A 19,747-nucleotide genomic window follows, 5' to 3' on the forward strand; every position below is an offset into this window, starting at 1 on the left:
CTGTGCTGTAATCTTACTACACAGAGAGCGAAGGTCAGTCTCAGACGGGCTAACAGCAGGAAGGGTCTTTTTAAGCTGCCACAGCAGTCTATAGGTGGGGGCACATGAAACAAGCGAGCTGGACTCCAGGAGCGCTCCCCTGGCCCATTAAAGCAACTTTCTGCTCTCTGAAATACTCCGACCCGCCGCCACCTAGCCTGCACCACAAACACCGACATACTACACCCAGTCCACACCCATTTTTAAGACATTTTCAGTAATGATTATGTGCTGTCAGTTTTTATAATGAATGCTTCTTTTGTCTGTACGTGTCTGTATGTTTCATTTCCTCTGTCTCGTCTCTGCCTTATGTTGCAGGAGTGGCAGGGGATTTATTATGCCAAAAAGAAGAATGGAGACAGCATTCAGCAAAATGTGAAGATCACACCTGTAATTGGACAGGGAGGGTGAGTGACCGCATATTGAGGCTTGGCTCTTTCAGTCTTACTAAATGTAAATTACCTTTCCAGTAAGTGACTAATTATACCGGATGAATGTGATTGTATTCCTTCTGTTTTTTCTGCTGTACTAATTAGCTTTTGTCATTCACAGAAAAATCAGACACTATGTGTCTATCAACTGGCCTTTAAATGATAATAATAAGGTGGGACGTATTTCTAGTTTTGCTGATTAATAATGAATGAAATCTGTTTTTAGTTTTGGGCCAGCATGTATCAATGTGCTTTTCTATTCTGTCCATGCAGAGTGATAAATCCACTGAACGTGTGCAGGCAGAGTCTCAGACAGGTAAGAGCTACGGCTCGAATCTGATTGGTTCTTAACTATTTTTTTTATTATTTAATCAATTTTTAATAACTACATACACTTATTGAGACACTGGGTCCCAAGAGAGACCTGTTGAGGACATTCAGCAATACAACACAAAGTTAAAGACGTTATTTTTTTATTTTTTTATCGCCTTTGTTTTTTTATTTTTTTTCGATGATGATTCCCCTGTGTTTACGTTTTATGTATCTATAGAAAATACCAAAAACATCAAAATTATTGGGCTGCGTCTGACACACAGAAAGACAAACAGACAGCTTTGCCGTTTGCTTTCAGCAGCTGTTTCTACGTCTGTTTATTGCTATTTTAGATGGCAAACAAACATTAAATACTGCATGCAAATTATCCAGAATATAACAGGAGCAGTACAGAATTTGTTTTTGCACAGAGTTCTGCATACAAATTATCTAAAAGTTTACACAAATATACACAGTAAGAGATTCATTAACAAATTTAAAAAGTATTGAGCGCTCCTCTAATGCTTGCTTCATTCTCTGATTCTTTTATTTTGAAACAGTAGCCCTATACTGTTGTTATTTAACCTGTTTGAGGCTCTGATGGTGCCACAGATATAGACATAATTTCATAACCATATTTTCGTCCCATTGGGGCGATCCACCTTTGAGATTGGCAGCTGAATCAACCTCCTCAGATGGAATTGTCAAATATTCTATATAACAACCATTCTGGTTCACCCCAAGTTAGATGCATCCATTAAAATGCTCCCTGTTGATGCAAGACTGCTCAGACTTGTATCAAAATAGCCGTTACAGGTATTTTGTTCTAAAGTCTTGCAGATTTGAGTGGTTCAGGTTCTCCCTGCTGAGCGGTTCTCAGCATTAGTGATGGCAGTTCTTTCTGTGACGGTGTCACTTGTGATCTGTCACGAGGTTCGAGGATGTGAGGGCCAACAGTGTGTTTGTCATTAGGAAGCACAACATTAGTTCCAGTTTTACACAGATGATACACTCATTTTAACTGACATTTAACTTTAAATATCTGTTAGATGTTAATAGCAAATCACTGGAGACACAGTTGGGAACCTGAGCTTTAAAAAAAACGTTGGAAATATGTCAGCAAATGTGTTGCACCATGCCAGAAAATCATTGTTGTCTTTAATCATGACCCACATTTTAATATAAACATTGGACTAGCAGAGTGTCCAGTCCTGCTTTATCTATCTGGAAATACCTCATGAGAAATGAATTCTGCCTTTTATTTATTTATCTGCCAGGCTTTTATTTCCTCTAAAATGGACTATTGTTCCTTGCTGTATTGTAGTATCGACTGTAAAGCCAATTCCCAGCTGCAACTGATTTCAACATGCAGCAGCTTTGCTCCTGACAGGCCAACAAAACAGGGATCATATCTCTCCTGTGTTGGCGTCCTTTCACAAGCTTGCTGAGAAGAAGTGACTTTGAAATCTTTTTGTTTATGAAGCTTTGAATATTTTGCAGAACTGCAGTCGCTCTTATGCAACACCACATCGGTCTTTGGATTAAAAAGTTGACTACGCTTCTAATGTTACAACCCGACCAGAAGTGCTGAGTCAGCGTAGTCATTTTACATTTTGAAATGTATATATTACAAGCTTTCTTTCCTTTTTATCTTTTTCAGCCTTTCAAAGTAGATAGTATTTTTTTTTCTTTTGTTTCATTTTATTTTACCTGTGTTTATTTTCATTGTTTTATTACATTTAAGGCTAATTTCGTAATTGCAAAATACATTTATTTCTCAAATTTTTCATGCAAATGTCCATAGCAGAACTGTTTGGTACTCAGACAAAGTAACCAACTCTAATATGTATTTCTTAAACTGTATACTGTGCCCCCATGAGAAGCCTTATAACAGTAAAAAAATATTTTAAATAAATAAAAAACAATTTAAAACACACCAATGAGCTGCAGTGCTACACTGGGAGACCTGTTAATTTATTACAAAGAACACACACTTTAATTCATTTTGAGTCAGTCCCACGTGCACTGTCCTGCTGCCATAAAACACCCACTATAACAGCAAATGTGTGTTAACCCAGAGTGAAAAAGAAGTCTTACCTATCAATCATTTATTTTTGACCATGAAAACAACAAACATTTGCATCCTCAGTAGGAACCTGAGGCTTTAGTGACATATGGAAGTCAGAAAGTGTTGAGATTTGGACTAACATGTTGTTTTTATCTTTATATGGGATTTGTTGTCAATGAGAAAAATGTAGCCTAATCCTTTAAACGCCTCGACAGCTCTGGAAATAGAAATAAAAAAGATTTTAACAACTACTATTTTCTATCTATGGATTTGATCTGTGAAGTTGACCTGACTTTCATGATTTCCTGGGAGTATTTCCAGCAGCTCATTTAATGTGGCTAATGTTTAATATGACATAGAGTTATTGCATTCACTTTATTGGGTAAGTTGTTAGTCAAACTTTTGCACCTTTTCTTCCCAATTTAGAGCAGTCATGAAAATCTTACTGGCTTAAAACTTTAAAACTAAATTTGTGAATAACAACAGAATGAGTAAGTAGAGTTAGATCCAAAACAGACTGCTGAAGGATATTTTGATGGGGGCCAAAGTCAGCCTTGTCAGTAAACCTGATCTGTGTTGGTGTGTGTTAATATAAGGTGTTTTTTTTCTCCCCAGACATCCAATCCAGTAAGCACAAAGACCGGAGGAAAGGCTCTCTGGACGTCAGATCCACAACTTCTCGGGGGAGCGATGGTGAGAGTGAGGGGAGATGGATGATGGAAACTCTGGGCGTAACTTGTCAGCTTATGAAACCCTACCGGTTCTCTGTGTGTTGATAGTGTTGATTGGACACAAACACACTAATTAGATGGAACACTTAATTTGTTGTCGAATTATAATATGTAGATGTCTTTTTTCTCTTTTTTTCATCCTGTCAGGGAGCTCACAGCGAAGACACTCCTCAATGGCTCGAATCCACTCCATGACTATAGAAGCTCCCATCACCAAGGTGGGTTATCCCCCTCCCCATCACCCCTCCCAGCCTCCATCATATGATCAGCACTTTTGTATCTCATGACTGAACACTTGGGTTATAAAATTGGCACAACCGCCATGAGCGCTTCTTGTACAGCTACTAGTAACACCGAGGCTAGAGGCCATGAATGCCATGTCAGGAGGAGATGATAAAACACCACATTTCATGCACAACACAGGAAAGCATGTCACACCAGAATGACCTGCTGTTTCGGTGGTTTATGTAGTCTGCAGCCTGGATAGTCGGAAACAGAGAAAGTCCCCAGGGATGGGTCATATGACACACTGCAGTTCCACTGCTGTATCATTTGACTGTGTAGTCAGTCCCTGAAGGCGTCATCCTCTCCAGAATAAAGCACTGATACAACTGCTGGTACTGTGTGTGAGTGTGTGTGAACTAGAACTTGTGTTCATGCACATGTTTTCTGACCTCGCCATAGGTGCCCGTTTGTTAGAACCTCCAAGTTCAGATTTTAGAGTGAAAATGTAAATCTGTCTGCATGGTTTTAATACAACTGAGCTTGTTCTTCTTTTATAAATTAACTTTTTTTTTAATTAATGTTTGAGGTAATGAGTTCATCTTTAATGCTTTTATCTCATCAACATTTATTGCAAATGTCTATTTAAAGGTCTCGTATTGTAGAAAGTGAGATTTCCATGTCTTATATATGTTTAGAAAGCAGGTCTAGGTGCTGCTAAATACTGTGACGGTATCAAAATGCTTAAGATACAGAGAAATGGTTTAGCTTTAGTGGCGTCTGGTTGCACTGATACACATTCTGTACGAAAACCAATAATGTCAGCGTAAAGTAGAAGACTTTCTCTGGATGAAGAGAAGGCTGAAGCAGAATTATTTTCTCCTCCATTGTTGTTGTTGTTCAGCACTTCAACATGTATACAATGACATGGTTGGTCTTTATGGTAATGGTCCTCCCCTTCCTTTACTCTGATTGGATGACTAGGGAAAAAAGTGAGGAGCGCTGCTTTTTACCCAAAGCTAAACATTATTCAACTGTCAGCAAGCAGGAAAAAACGTTTGGCATAGGATACATGCTCAATGTCTAGTCAAACTGCTGACGTTTGTAGCTTTAAATTTGAATATATGATACTCTCATTGCAAAGAATTACAAAAATACACTACACAAAGAAGGTGAATGAGCAGAATTAAGAGGTGTGACCACAAAACATCAGTTTTAAACTCTTCACACTGACCACCAGTATGTTTAACATCTTAACGGTTCATCTTAGGGCCCTTCATGGCATGGTCCTTGCTATATTGTTGACCTTTTAGTCCCTTATAAGTGTGTACAGCCACAGGGAAGAGAGCCTGTTCAGTCAGAGGCTTTTGAATGACCTGAATAAAGTGGCTGAATCCAGATCTATTTTTGAATTACCTCTATCTTTTATGTTATTTTATCAGAACTTTCTTTAATTCTGGTCCAATAAATGTCTTTTATCTTTATCCAGGTAATAAACATCATCAATGCAGCGCAGGAGAGCAGCCCTATGCCTGTGGCAGAGGCCTTGGATCGGGTACTGGAGATCCTGAGGACAACTGAGCTCTACTCCCCACAATTCGGCACCAAGGATGAAGACCCTCATACGAATGACCTCGTGGGGGGGCTGATGACGGTAAGCAGCCGGCACTGCAGAGCACGAGGGTCCTTCAAGAAGTATGAAACACCCAAACAGCTTCCTTCCGCTACGAATGAAGCGACTCCCATATGCTAACTCGCGTCAGAGCGCTTGAATTCCAGTGATAACACGCTACATGAATGTCCGTTCACCGTGAAAGCCTGTGATAATGTGTTCAATGAAAGAAGCACAGAGTCAGGAGTGTGTGTGAGTGTGAGAGTGTTTGTTTTTGGGAGGACTTCTGCTCATATTTTGGGGGAGGGGAGAGAGAGACAGAGAGAGAGATTAACAGACAGCAGTGGTGAAGTACAGAAGTAGAAAGAGTGCCAAGTTGGCAGTCTTGGCAACAACCCCAGAGGAAGTGTTAGATTGTCCTTTGTGCTCCTGTAGGCTGGAGAGGAAAGCCCACCCCGCCCTCTCTTTCTCCCCCCTCTCTCTCTCTCTTTGCACACATGCACACAGTCACACTCACATGAACCTCTTCCTCTCGACTCCACAGGCCTGGAAACATCCTGTTCTTTGGATCAGATGAATAAGCATTGCTTTACTTATACATGTAGACTCTGGATGCACAGAGGGAGAGACGTATTACACACAGCCCTCACCCAGAAACATTTGTTTTGAATAAATGATAAAGGCTGATGGAACCAGAAAGCCAGCAGACCTTAGTTCTGGTTTTTAGATCATTACTTAAGTACAATCACATTGGTTTATGACGTGGCTGTTTGTATTCGTATGTCTCTGAACTCAGAAGTAACATCAGGAGAAGAGCTGTCATCTTTCTGGGGAGAAAGTCTTAAAATAACCAGTGTGTACAGAGGCAGCGCCACCATGAGACAATGCTCGGGTCAAAGATGAGCCAGTCTCCTCTTCCTTTTGCACTTGTGAAGTAAACATTTCACTCTGCGACACACACCCATGTGCTCACTAACGCCCAATATATATATCTTACACCAGAATGACTGGGTGAGTCATTTCAACGGCTGACAAGTGGCAAAACTGTTACTGTATATGAGAGAAGTGGAGGCCTTAATGCACACAATGTTTTATTTTAATGTTTTTTTTTTCATAACATATAGTAGTCTGAAGGCATATTTTTATACAACATGACAACGCATTTCAGTTCAGAATGATTTCAGTGCAGCTTCTTCTCACTGTTATTCTCAGAGAAAGACATTTAAACAATATACATTTCTTTAGATAAACTGTAATGGATGCAATACTACTGCAGTGGTTGTTGCCAACATTATAGAAGATTAAATATACATATATACAAATAGTCATGGTGTGAGCAAAACAAAGATTTTTTTCTGAAGTCTGTAGAATATAGTTTGTATGCCGGGACACCCCAGCATTTAATTCAGAATGGTATTTTGACACTTACAGTATGTTTTAATTTGGTAAATTTTCAATTAGTTGTGCAGCCCTCCTAATATTATTTATGAGATTAAATGAATAAACATTAGAAGGCCCATAATCCAGTCGTAGCAGTCCCACACAGGTCGGGATTTGAGGACATTCGGGGCTTAGCCCAGACCTCTGTTGGGGTGGGGTTTTTCTTTTTTGATAAACAAGCTTTATTTTAAACTGTTTTGATGCATTTTATGCAGTCTGACACCTTATTTACATTCAGAAAAGAAGACAAAATCCCACTGTAAATCTTCATTTCTTTAATGAGAATTAGAAAAAGTTCCACGGACCACTGAGCATCATGCTGCATGCCAGATTTGGCCATTGGACCATAAATTGAATATCACTGGGGACAACAGTTATTTCTGTTCACCCTGTGAGGAACATAAATATCTGCACCAGATTTCATGCCATGCTGAGTCATTTGACTTAAAACCATGAACGTAAACCTCATAGAGGACCGGTGAGAGGATCAGAGTTTTCATACGGGTTCATCCTCTGGGGACCATGAATGTCTGTGCAGAATTTAATCCAATAGTAGTTTTTGTCTAGAAAGTTGGTAGATCAACTGATGGACATGTTTTAGCTGCACCACTAGTGTTTGAACAACCTTTACTTCACACACAATCTTTATCAACAGCTGATACAAACCACAGTCCTAGAGGAGCCGGATCATTATACGTCTAACCACTGAGAAGCAGTGTTTGATTATTTGGGTGATGAAGTGTTACCCCTGTGAGGAGCCCCATTTGCCTTCCCAGCATGCAGCGCTGCCCAGAAGAACACAAACGTCATAATAGAATAATTTACTGCAGATTATCTGACATGTGTACATAAATTATCACTGTGTCATTTCTGACACAACTATTACCGTTTATAAATATGGTAATGGTTTTCTAAACTGCATATTGGTTTCATTAATAAGCTCGGCTTGGCTGCCTCCTCCCTCCACTCCCTCTGTGTGCTGGTGGGGGGAACGATATGAGGTGTCAACATAACACAGCCTCCAAAATATTGTGTCAGAGCACAGATGAAAGAACACTCATAAAAAGTGTTAATATGGAAAATCTGTGTCTTTGTTTCCTCTTATTTATTACACTGTTGTAAGTTGTTATGCTCTTGCCTCAAACAAAATATATTTCCTTCTGCAAACTTCGTCTAAATGCAGCAACAAGACAGTCACAGCCACAATGGCTCATGTTTAACTGTTCTTTTTGGCTATATACTCGCAGTTTGAGGATTTAAAACCGTCATTATCTCCTAAGAGATGTCCAGTTTAGTGAGCCCTGTTTTCTTATCTTCCTTTCTGGTGGGAATTCTCCCTGACTTGTGGCTTAATCTTGCTATCATTTGTCTTTTTTGTGGATCAAATAATCTCACCCAGCTATTTTCACTCTAATAGCAGTTTACACTGCCCGATTTTAGCCCTGATTTATGACATGCTACAGATCAGAGGTAAATTAGTGCTCCTTCCAGTGAGCGATGATCCCTTTGTGTTGTAAAAGACGTTATCTAGACCAATATTAAAGGTTAAATAGCATTTAACTACCTCCAAGTCTCTCTGCAGAACAGACAATCCTCCCTGTTTTTTATTTTTCTTGTGTCCCATAACATTCCCATATCAACTCTTGGACATTTTCAGTTGAATAAACGTAGTTTTCTGGACCAGACAGACTTCCTCTTTGTGACATATCTTGTAATTTTGAGCCCCCTCTAGTCGATCACTTGTGTAACGGGCAAATCTCATTGTGTATGTGATCAACAGCAATCTGACGACTTTGCATTTCATGTAGTTTATAAGTCAAAGCTGATGTCTGTGTTGGTGCTCCTGGCAGCTTAATTTAGCACAAATTACTTTTATATCGGCTTCAATGTCAGAGTAAATGTCTCAAAGCATCCAAACAATTTCACTTTCTAAATTTTATTTTGAAAGCCCTTGTGTCCCTCATTGAAGGTTCTCACTGAACACACTGAGCTGGACGCCTTATGTGGCTTTTCAAAGAGGATGAATGATACAGGCAGTTGGTTACACTTGCTACCTCGCTCCCTGACACTTTCTTTCTTTCTTGTTCATAGGATGGTTTACGCAGATTGTCAGGAAATGAATACATCTTGGCCACAAAACGTAAGTTTAATTGAAACACAGGAGCTTTATGCTACGTTTAAGAGTTCCATTTAATTTTTCCAGCTGTCTTTTATCTGAATGCCTTCTTTCTTATGTCTTGCTTTCCTCACAGAGCCCCACCACATCCCCAGTCACCTGGCGACTCCTCTGTCTTTAAATGACATCCCCCCTCGTATCGCCCAGACCATGGAGAACGAGGACTCTTGGGACTTTGACATCACCTTGTTGGAGGCTGCAACCATGAAACGGTGAGGCAACCACACAGTTAAGGACCATCAGAGGAACTGTGTCTAATGTTTTGAGAGCTTTTGGATGAGAGTTTAATTTAAACTACCATGCTGAATCCTCCTGCAGGCCTTTGACCTACTTGGGCATGAAGATCTTCTCCCGATTCGGGGTCTGCGAGTTCCTAAACTGCCCTGAGGCCACTTTGCGCTCCTGGCTACAAGTGATTGAAGCTAACTACCACTCCAGTAACGCCTACCACAACTCTTCTCATGCAGCTGATGTCCTGCATGCAACGGCCTATTTCCTCTGCAAGGAGAGGGTCAAGGTAAATGAACAAAATGAACAAAATTCATGATATGGAATACTATTTTAAAAATACATGCCAAACTTGCAAAACACACCACAAGAGTTTAAGTAAAAATGTGATTTGGAATGCAGTACATGACTTTAAGAATGTACTGTTTTGCTCGTATATGCTGTGCAGAGGATTGAGGGGCAGAAGAGCCAGTTAAGCATGCTGCCTTGCATACTGCAAAATGCGTCCAGATGCTGTTATACTGTAACAGTAATGAGTCCATATTTATTGTTTAAATAAATGTGCAAAAATCTCCTGGTTCCCGCTTATGAAATACTAGTACAGTGCCCGTAGGTAGTATGTATTTGCACACCATCCAGCACATACACATTGAACATTGATATTCGCTGGAAACTATTGGAACATTATTGGAAAATCAAACTTTGTAACACAGTTTAAAACTCCGAAAGATAGGGAGGCTAAATAGACATACAGATGAGATGAGTCAGGCGTGGAAATCCAGAGCGAATTGGGTTACTGACCAGGTGTAGGCCTATCACACAATGGGGCGGAGCTCCCCTAAAAGGCGTCCGATCGGAAACAGTGCAATGCCGCAACACGTCCTACGTAAATAATGATATTTTGAAAAATGAATTAAAAAATCTTCCAGATCGAGGATGCACACCTTCGTGCCATGAGCAAGCCACATACGAAAGCTGAGATCAGTCTGACTAACGGCCAGTGAGATATGCCCTAGACACACACACACACACACACACACACACAAAGACACTTCTTGCTTTTATAGATAGATAGGAATTTGCTGCTTTTTGTTTTATGTGATTATAAATTAACTATCTCTGTATTTGGGGGAAAACAGCAATTTGAAGATGTGACCTTGGGTTTCTATATATAATATATCACTGTTTATTGATACTTTAACCAACGATTGATGAACCCTTATTGCCCATTTTTCATTTTATCAGGTAAACTTCTGAAATAAACAAGACTCAGGTCACTTAATTGTTATTTCTATATACATGATTAAATACATTAGTAAAGCAGCAGTAAATGCCCCATTGTTACTGTTTTTATCATGTGATCGATGTGAATGCAATCCCTTTAATTCTCAATAAGCGATAATACATTTTTCCTGCTATTTTTCCCTCTTTGTTTGTTATCTCGGTGTGCTCTATAATGTACTACTACACCATTCTCATTTCTTTAGATGCCTTTTTGTTCTATCCTTGCATAATGTGTGAAAGCTGCTCTGCACATGGAGCTCTGTCAACAACTCTGATGTCTAAGTCAAAGCTACGTACAAAAGACCTAATTTTTCTCTGTACATTTGATTTGAGAGAAAAACAAAGTGAAAGCACTGGTAGGTTATGTGTAGTTGTGAAACTACATGGCTGTTCCTGAAAGTCAACATATTGATTTTAGCATTAGTGTGCATTTGTGGGCCCAAACACCTAAATGTAGATGTTGGGATTTTACCATTATAAAGTGCAGCTGCTGGCTCAGTCTTGAGTGTCCGCTGTCCCTTCTGATCCTACGTTATCTGAGAGAGTCGTGGTTTCGGCCCAAGTGTGTCAGTGGCTCAGTAACTAGTCGAGGTCGTGCACTGGCTAAGCTGATTACCAAACTGTCTATTTCTGATCTCAGAGGAGTGATCTTTCATTGGCTTAGCTGGTGAACTGTAAAGTTACATCACCCAAGGTTAATGAATCCCTGGAGATCTACAGACTTTTTAAATGCTGCAAATTAATTTAGAAATTAGGGGTTATTTGGACAATCTCTATACTGTTCTATACCTTTTAATCAATTGTATTATCATTTAGAACTATAGAACAAGGTGGTGATGTACCAGACTTTTCTTTTTAATGCCCAACAATCTGTACAATCTGCCCCAACAGCAAAGTTTGGATCCTATTGATGAGGTGGCTGCCCTGATTGCTGCAACTGTGCACGATGTGGACCACCCAGGCCGCACCAACAGCTTCCTGTGCAACGCAGGAAGCGAGCTGGCCATCCTCTACAATGACACCGCTGTGTTAGAGAGCCACCATGCAGCACTGGCCTTCCAGATCACTACAAGAGACGATAAGTGCAACATCTTCAAAAACATTGAGAGGTAAGATTAGTCCATCTTCTTCTTTTTTTTTTCTTTTGTTTTTCGGGGGGATGTTTCCATTGTAGGTCATTGCCAATGCTTGAATAGCTTTTTCTGCAGGATTTCCCACCATTGAATTATACTTTCACCATCTGAAGGGACGTGCATGCACATCTGCATTTGTAGAACAGCCAGTAGGAACACTCTCTCTCTCTAAAATGGAGGTGCAGAAGTCTATTCAATCACAAAATGCAGAAAGAATATTGGGGAATATTTTCTCAATGATGCAATAAAGCAAACAAACAAACAAACAAACAAACAAACAAACAAAAACATTTACCCCAGCTTAATTCCAATAATAATATAATAACGATAGAATAAATCACTGACCTTGGTGCTTATGTTCAATTTAAGCAATTGCACTAAGAACCCAGTTTCATGAAAATTTTTTGCACAACTTTAGATGAACAAATAGATAGATAGATAGATAGATAGATAGATAGATATACTTTATTTATCCCAAGCTGGGAAATTACAGTGTAGCAATATTCTGTAATATGCAGAACTTTCTTTTATATACAGAGTATCTGTGTATTTATATATATAAATGTATATGATTGAGAAAATTCATATTTTATGCTTTGAAATTCTTACAAAACATTGCTTGTGATACAGACATCACCTGAAGCATCCTCAGGAGATATTTAAGTCGGTATACAGTATGTGCCGATGAAAGCAATACTGTGTGTGTGTTGACAGCAGCGGGGTTGTAATGTGATTTGAGTCCCAAAGCAGAATAGCTCACATGTGCTGGTCCCCTCAGAGGGGGAAGGTGAACAAAGCATCCATTCATCGCCACTGTCACTGCAGTCAGAAGGGGAAAACTGTTCACACGGGTTTCCATGCTATTTACCACACTGTCATCTCACTCTCTCTCTCTCTCTTTCTGTTTTCTCTTTTTCTCCCTGCCTCCCCTCTGCTTCTGTCCATCTCTCTCTCTCTCTCTCTCTCTCTCTCTCTCTCTCTCTCTCTCTCTCTCTCTCTCCCTCTCCCTCTCCAGGAATGAATATCGAACACTACGACAGGCCATCATTGATATGGTGCTCGCGACCGAGATGACCAAACACTTTGAACATGTCAACAAATTTGTCAACAGCATAAACAAGCCACTGGCTGCTCTGGAGGAGAACGGGGTGAGATTAAAAATTCTGAAGCACTTTTTAACAGTATTTTTAGATTTCATAGCTGTGTAGAAATAGTAGATCTAATTTTAGCTTCTTTTTTTTTATTGGATCAGTGTTGTGTGTCGCAGCAGGAAGGACACACAGGAGCATTCAGACACTAAATAAACACAACTATTGTGATCTCATTCTGTCTCACACTGTCACAGAACCAGTACAACAGTATTGATGCAACAATAGTGTAAGAGCTTGAGACATGATGATACTGGTTCAGGGGACTTGTGGCCTGTTGTTGCCGGGCACAGATATCTTTGTGGGGAGAGAATTTAACAACTTGGTACCATCTTTCTCGTGTGTGTGTGGAATGCTCCACACACACATTTAAAAGTTGTCTTGCCCTTTAAAGGCAGGAATGATTCAAATAAATTATTTTACATTCATTTTTTTCCCTGGATCATTAAAATGAGTACAGCCACTTTCAGAACTTGTCAATTTGTGTAATTTAGCAGATCATAATAATTTATGTTTTATTTTAGTCTCGAGGTTAACTGAATGAAAGTATATGTGACGGCATAAGATGAACTCTGTTACCATTAGTATCAGAGATCTCTCATCTCAGCTTAGCAGAATAGACCTTCTGTACTTCTGCTCAACATAATTGTCAGTGAATTCAATCTTAAGACATACAGTGGGCTGCAAATCATGTGACTGTAAGAAAGAGGCTGTACTCTTTTTACATGTAAGTGTTGCAGGAGCTCATTATGAACATGTGCTGAATGGGGGAGACCGGGGATGGTTGTAGCACTTTTTCTCACCACCTATAACTCGCTGGATTTTTATATTATAGCTCTCAAATTTCAACTCAAAGTACCCCTATTTGTCTCTACAAATAGAGTTTCTACTTCTCCAAATATATCAGATAATTCATTATCTAAAGCCAAATTCAAGGAGTTAAAAATTACAACAAATACACATTAAAAAACCGGACACATACATTAATAATCAATTCCAACAACGGTCTAACTCGATAAACTGTACCTGTCAGATGATTACTACATCACGTGGAGTGAGTACAAAATAAAGTCTTTACCTCAGTCAACTAACCAGTCAAGGCGTCCTTATAATGCACATTGAAGACGTTTTGCCAGCTGTAATGGCCCTCACAAGGCAGCTCTGCTGATCCTCTTCCTCTGAGGTTTGTGTCTTTCCCTGCCTCACCTCATCTGATCCAGTTTTAGTTCCTGTGCAAGCACATCCCTATCAGTTTTTCCTCATCAATTGTCATTGCCTGGTGAATACATTAGCAAAACAGTGTCTCTATGGTTCGTTGAGCTTTGCTCCCATGTGCAAGAATCAGAAAGGAAAGCACTGTCCAATTTATGTCAAAATTGCTGTAAAGGTTGCAAAAAACAGTATTGAAAACTATATAAAAACAGACATTTTTACATAATTTTGATTATATATATCATCATATCACCCAGCCCTAATAGAGAAATATGTTTAGGTGTCATTGGGGTTAGTTGTAGGACATTTTTAAAGGTGTTATGACTATCTTCACCTTCGTCATTTTTTGTTTAGCAATCTCTAGCAGCATGCTGGTGTGAAATGAAATGCCTCCCTTTTGACCTGAGCCAATATTCTCAAATTTTATACAAATAACATTATTCCAAATTGAACAGTATCGGTACAAAGTCTAGTCGGAAGAATGACTTTCATACCTGAAAAGCAGTCTTTTGGCTGGCCTGCACACATCATCACACAACTATGAAATGTTCCATGCAAGAACAGAAAGAAAGTACAAGAAATGTTTTGCATGATTCTCAGGTCATCTCTTCTTAGTGAAAGTGGTGCAAATATCCCAGGTCTCCCTGAGACACTCTTTCTCCATGAAAAAACCATCAAAAACAGCTGTCAGTGCCCTATTTCATCTTCCCGTTTTGGTTAATGTCGGCTATTTTTAAAGTAGTTCAGCTGCTGTGTGTGCAAAAAGGAGCACTCTGTTAACCATGATTAGGTAGAACTTCAGTTTTATTTTAATGCTGATGGTCTGCTTCTGTTTTTTAGGGAAACAATGATGAGGAATCTGTCAAAAGCGTTCTGACATCTCCTGAGAATCGCATCCTCGTCAAGCGGATGCTGATTAAGTGTGCAGACATCTCCAATCCATGCAGGCCTCAGGAGCTCTGTATAGAATGGGCCGGGCGCATCTCAGAGGAGTATTTTGCACAGGTAATTAGAAAAAAAATAACACAATGTTGAAAGTGTGGTTAGATGGATCCAGCAGGCAGCAGCTGCACTGTGTTTATTTGTAATTTATGTGTGTATTGTGCCTGATGATCACTTGTGCTGTCGTCTCTGGTGCAGACGGACGAGGAGAAGAGACAAGGTCTACCAGTGGTTATGCCTGTGTTTGACAGAAACACGTGTAGCATCCCAAAGTCCCAGATTTCCTTCATAGACTACTTCATAACGGACATGTTTGATGCATGGGATGGTAAGACTGCACAGCATGATGCAAACACTGGAGATACATACACTGCTACAAATCAGCAAAATTAGATGTTACTTAATTTTTTTTCTTCAACAGGGAATTTTATTGAGATTGACCTGTGTAACACTGACAAACAATTCAAATACACATATTACACACAATTGACAATTATTTCATCACTAATGAGGACAATTGTAAGTGACATAATGTTTAGAATTTTTTCAAGAGGAAATGGAAACCTTCTTATACTGAATATGCTGCAATACAGCTGTCATATTAGTGACTGTAAAATGACGGTAAAATATAACTGTAAAAAATATAAAGTATGCTTGTGCTACATTGGGAGGTTAAAGCTAACACCAATGGGCCATTTAAGTGACACTCCTCAACCCCTACACAATCCTGCAACAAATAGCCGCATCACCTGAGAAAGAGATAAAGTTGGATTTAAAGTAAATTTACTATAAATGCAGTAATAAGATAGTGGTGATGATTTGAAAATACCACTGGCCGTAAAGACAAAAAGAATCTGAACTTCTACTTGTTTTGTTATCTCTCCAGCTTTTGCAGACCTCCCTAATCTAATGCAGCACTTGGACAACAACTTCAAGTACTGGAAAGGCCTGGATGAGAGGAAGCTGCACAGCCTGCGACCGCCTCCGGAGTAGGCGCTGCAGTGTTTGGCCCTGGGACTCTGCGGTCCAGGGCAGCCCTCCTCTCTCGTGCTGGGGCGTCTCTCTCCTGCCAGCCCAGCCAGCCAAAGGGCCTTCTCGCCTTCACTCTCCTGCTTCTGTAGCACGCCGAGCGTCCACATGTCCGTCCACACAGAAACCACAGAAGGACTTCCTGACGGGCAGTTTCAGCGGTAACATTGCTGGCTTTGCAACCCTGTCAGATGAACTGTGACAAACAAGACATGGACACACAGCATCCTTATGAACTTCTCGTGCCTCTCAGGCATTTGCAGTGTAGCTGGTCAAGTGACACGACTGAGAGAGGGTCCTTAAAGGCCTCCTGGCAGAGCATCCGTCCCCTATTTACCACGTGGGCTTGTGAAGTTGCTGTTTGAGTAAAAACTGCTTGTTTACTGAAGGAGCGAGCAACACTGGAGGAGTGGGTGGAAGTGTGGCCTGGATATGAAGGTGTCCAATCCACGTCAGGCCACATACTCACCTTTGACCTCCATCCCTGTGCTCGCAGCAAGGCAGGACAGCTCCTTCTGCCCCTGGAGGCCACACCATGAAAGAACACTCCACTGCTTTTTTTTTTTTGGCAATATTTTTCATGTGTCCTTCAGAAACACATCCAAGTTGACACAAAGCTGTCATAACAGACATGTGGGAGGGTGATGCTTTTTTTTTGGGTCAGGGAGTGGATCTTTACTTTAGGCCACTGCTGAGAGACAAAAACCTCAACATCATGATCATAGGTAACTAATTACAGATGATTTGGTATGTTAATTTTTCTTAGATGTTCCATATTTTCTATATTAAAATTCATAAATGAATTAGTCAATAAATAAGAGCAAAATGAGTTTCAAAAAGAGAGAGAAAAGCCAAAGCTGATGAAGACAAATACTACTATAACTCTCAAAAAAAATTCACAATTATTATTCATATGAAGCATTACCATATTAAACATTTTTATTTTCTTATCAAAAGTACAGTACCAGTTTGAATGAACACTTTTGTATTGCACTGTAAACAATATTAGAAATGTCTACGTCTCAGTGATTTGTCCAGGGATGGGATGTTGCATTGTAGAATAAGCTGTTATTGTTAATCATCAGGAGTTTGTGTGTGGGTGTGTGTGCATGTGTGCCTGTCTGCGTGGCTGCGTGTGTGTCTGCGTGTGTGAGTGTGTGTGAGTGTGTGTGAGTGTGTGTGCAAATGTACGTGTGGGTGTGGTTGGGTTGTAGGTGTGGGTGTATCCATTGTTGCAACAGTCCCTTACTCTTGGTTTAATGCTGTAAACCGCTTGACATTTGACAACAGCAGAAATATGTGAAAACATTTTGGACTTGAAAATTTTTTCTCCCAGAAATTTTTGTATCTGGTTTATCCTACTGAAAAGACTGCCTTATTTTATACAATATTTATACAGTACATCCCACTGTGCAACTGCAACGGACATCTGGAGTTTTTATTATAACATAGTCAGAAGGTTATGTTCAAGTAAATCTCAATATTTTTATAGACAATGAATTTTACACTGGATTTGCAGCAAATGAGATCAACCATTATAGCTATCTGAATACCTGTGAATTGGATGGTCACACGGAGCATGTATACAGAGAACTAAATGGTTAAGAAGGATGTGGATCGCAGAGTTGTCTATCACTGTCTTTAAGCAGTCTCCTAGAGGCCGGCTTGCATTGATTTTTGATCAAACATCATTCTATTTTGGCCACTTGTCCAACATCCTTATGCACAGACCCAGGGAACAGCTTTTTGTTTAAGGCTGGTTTCAGATTAGGATACTAATATATGTTAAAGATTGTTGCTTATTAAGAATATTTCCTCTTTAAACAGTATATAAATGCCATAACAGCTAAGCAAATGATGGTTAATAAGATGTATTGACCATTGTTATCTTTGTTTCTCTCTTATGACAGAATTGTACACTCAATCAGGGGATTTGTTTGTTCCTTCTGATTCACATCTTGGTCTGAAGGCACGGAAAAAATTTAGAAACTATTCAATGAAAAATAAAATAATGTCAATTCTAAGTTTCAGTCTATTTCCTGCAATGATTCCACGTCTGTCCCCCTATGCCATCTTTCTCTGTCTTTTTTTCTGTTTCTTTATTCGCCTACGATCTACCTTATAAATGTGTTTATTGATTGCACTGTATCGACGATTTTCATTTTTATTCTTTTTCAAACTACATGGTGCTGCTCAGGCATCTACTAACTACTATCAAAAGGACAATAGGAAACAAAATAACATGCATTTCCTTTCACAGAGATGGCACATCAAACAGATCTGTTTTTCTTCTTCCAGACTGACCAATTTCAACATTAAATGGGAGAATACATGGTTTAAATGGGGTAGGAACAAGAAGTAGGAATTGCTTCATTCATCTCTTCAATCACATCATTTATCATTTTAAAAAAACTTTTTGAAGAAACAATAAAACATAACAGGCTGACAATGTATATAATTGATCAAGGGTGTGTTTGATTACCTGCGAATTCAACCTTTCATTTGTAAGAAGAAAAATGTTATTTCTTCTTTCAAAAGTTAAAAATGCTCACTTTTAGCTTAGGGTTAAGGAAAGATCATGGTTTGGTTGATTAGTCAGGAAATTAATGTGGTCATGGTTAAAAGAAGACAATACTGGATGTTAGGGAAAGGGAAATGGGAAATAAACAAAACCAAATCCATGTCTAAATGGTAAAATGGTAAAATAGATCCTACAGACATATCCCATAAAGACAATGTCAATCAACTTCCAAATTCGAGTGACACTACAGTTTTTATTCTGTATTGTATAATAGTGTAATGTTGTACTAATAACACTAAACGTTTCTCTATTTCTAAAGGCAGTACATTGGTACTTTTGGCAGAATGGTCAATTTTCTAATATTTCATAATATCAGTTATTGAATAACTGATATTAATATATAGATATATAATAAAGCTTAATGGACTGGGGGGGGGGACATGACTACTATTTTAACAGGAAGTTGTTGTTGTCTCTATGACTAAGGATGATATGGTGCCATTTATAAATATAGTGGCAATCAAACCAAAGAAGCCGAATAGAAGCGATGTACTGCCTGAGCTCATTGTGAAAGGCAACAACAGATGGTTTTCTTTGAGCAAATTTACATTTATGAATATGAAATTTCACCATCACTATGATGAGGTTTATAATAAACTTTTAATTGAGTTTTTCCTTATTTTTGTTAAAGTCAAAGAGCCCAAATAGTACATCCCTCCAAAATAACTTAAAATCATTATCAACATTGCTTGCAATAAAGACATATCAAAACAAATATCAATCCAGAGACCGTGGACAAAGGGGCAGTACCAAAATAAATGAGTAACAGTTCAGAACAGTCAATATGTTCAGAACAGAAAAGTGCATTTCACATCAATGTCTTTTTTTCTCCCAGACTGTTGCATAACATTTAAAAAAAAAAAAAAACTTTATTAAAGCAACATGGTGCAAAACAAGACAATACACCAACAAAACGTCGTCAGGGGGTTTCAACAATACAGAGGCAAGCTTTCATACAAAAACATTGTAAAGTGTACATAAATTTAAATTTGTATAGCTTTCATGTTGGTGGATTTCTTAATAGACTTAATATATTCAAAAGAAAATGCAGGCACTCTGGTGCATTTTTTTCTTTTGAGTTCACTGTTTACCCATTGCAAGAGCACCGGTGTATTTAGGGACACCAGCAGCGCTCCTGTTTTTCTGTATTTTGTAGACT

At 39.1% G+C, this 19,747-nt stretch overlaps 1 protein-coding gene across 2 annotated transcripts in view; it reads left to right on the top strand.

Annotated features, from left to right (window-relative positions):
* Positions 1–18,031, top strand: part of pde8a (phosphodiesterase 8A) — a 54,776-nt gene extending 36,745 nt beyond the window's left edge. For both annotated transcript variants that reach the window (XM_059349143.1, XM_059349137.1), the window contains 14 exons: positions 358–446; positions 592–643; positions 744–786; positions 3,466–3,543; positions 3,729–3,799; positions 5,293–5,457; positions 8,947–8,995; positions 9,108–9,243; positions 9,350–9,548; positions 11,435–11,652; positions 12,692–12,824; positions 14,877–15,041; positions 15,177–15,306; positions 15,865–18,031. In XM_059349143.1, coding sequence (XP_059205126.1) covers positions 358–446; positions 592–643; positions 744–786; positions 3,466–3,543; positions 3,729–3,799; positions 5,293–5,457; positions 8,947–8,995; positions 9,108–9,243; positions 9,350–9,548; positions 11,435–11,652; positions 12,692–12,824; positions 14,877–15,041; positions 15,177–15,306; positions 15,865–15,971 — 1,635 coding nt within the window. In that variant the 3' untranslated portion in view covers positions 15,972–18,031. The remainder of the gene's footprint in view (positions 1–357; positions 447–591; positions 644–743; positions 787–3,465; positions 3,544–3,728; positions 3,800–5,292; positions 5,458–8,946; positions 8,996–9,107; positions 9,244–9,349; positions 9,549–11,434; positions 11,653–12,691; positions 12,825–14,876; positions 15,042–15,176; positions 15,307–15,864) is intronic.
* The last annotated feature ends 1,716 nt before the right edge of the window (positions 18,032–19,747 follow it).

This window comes from Centropristis striata, chromosome 2, assembly GCF_030273125.1.
Source record: "Centropristis striata isolate RG_2023a ecotype Rhode Island chromosome 2, C.striata_1.0, whole genome shotgun sequence".
Taxonomy (NCBI): Eukaryota; Metazoa; Chordata; class Actinopteri; order Perciformes; family Serranidae; genus Centropristis; species Centropristis striata.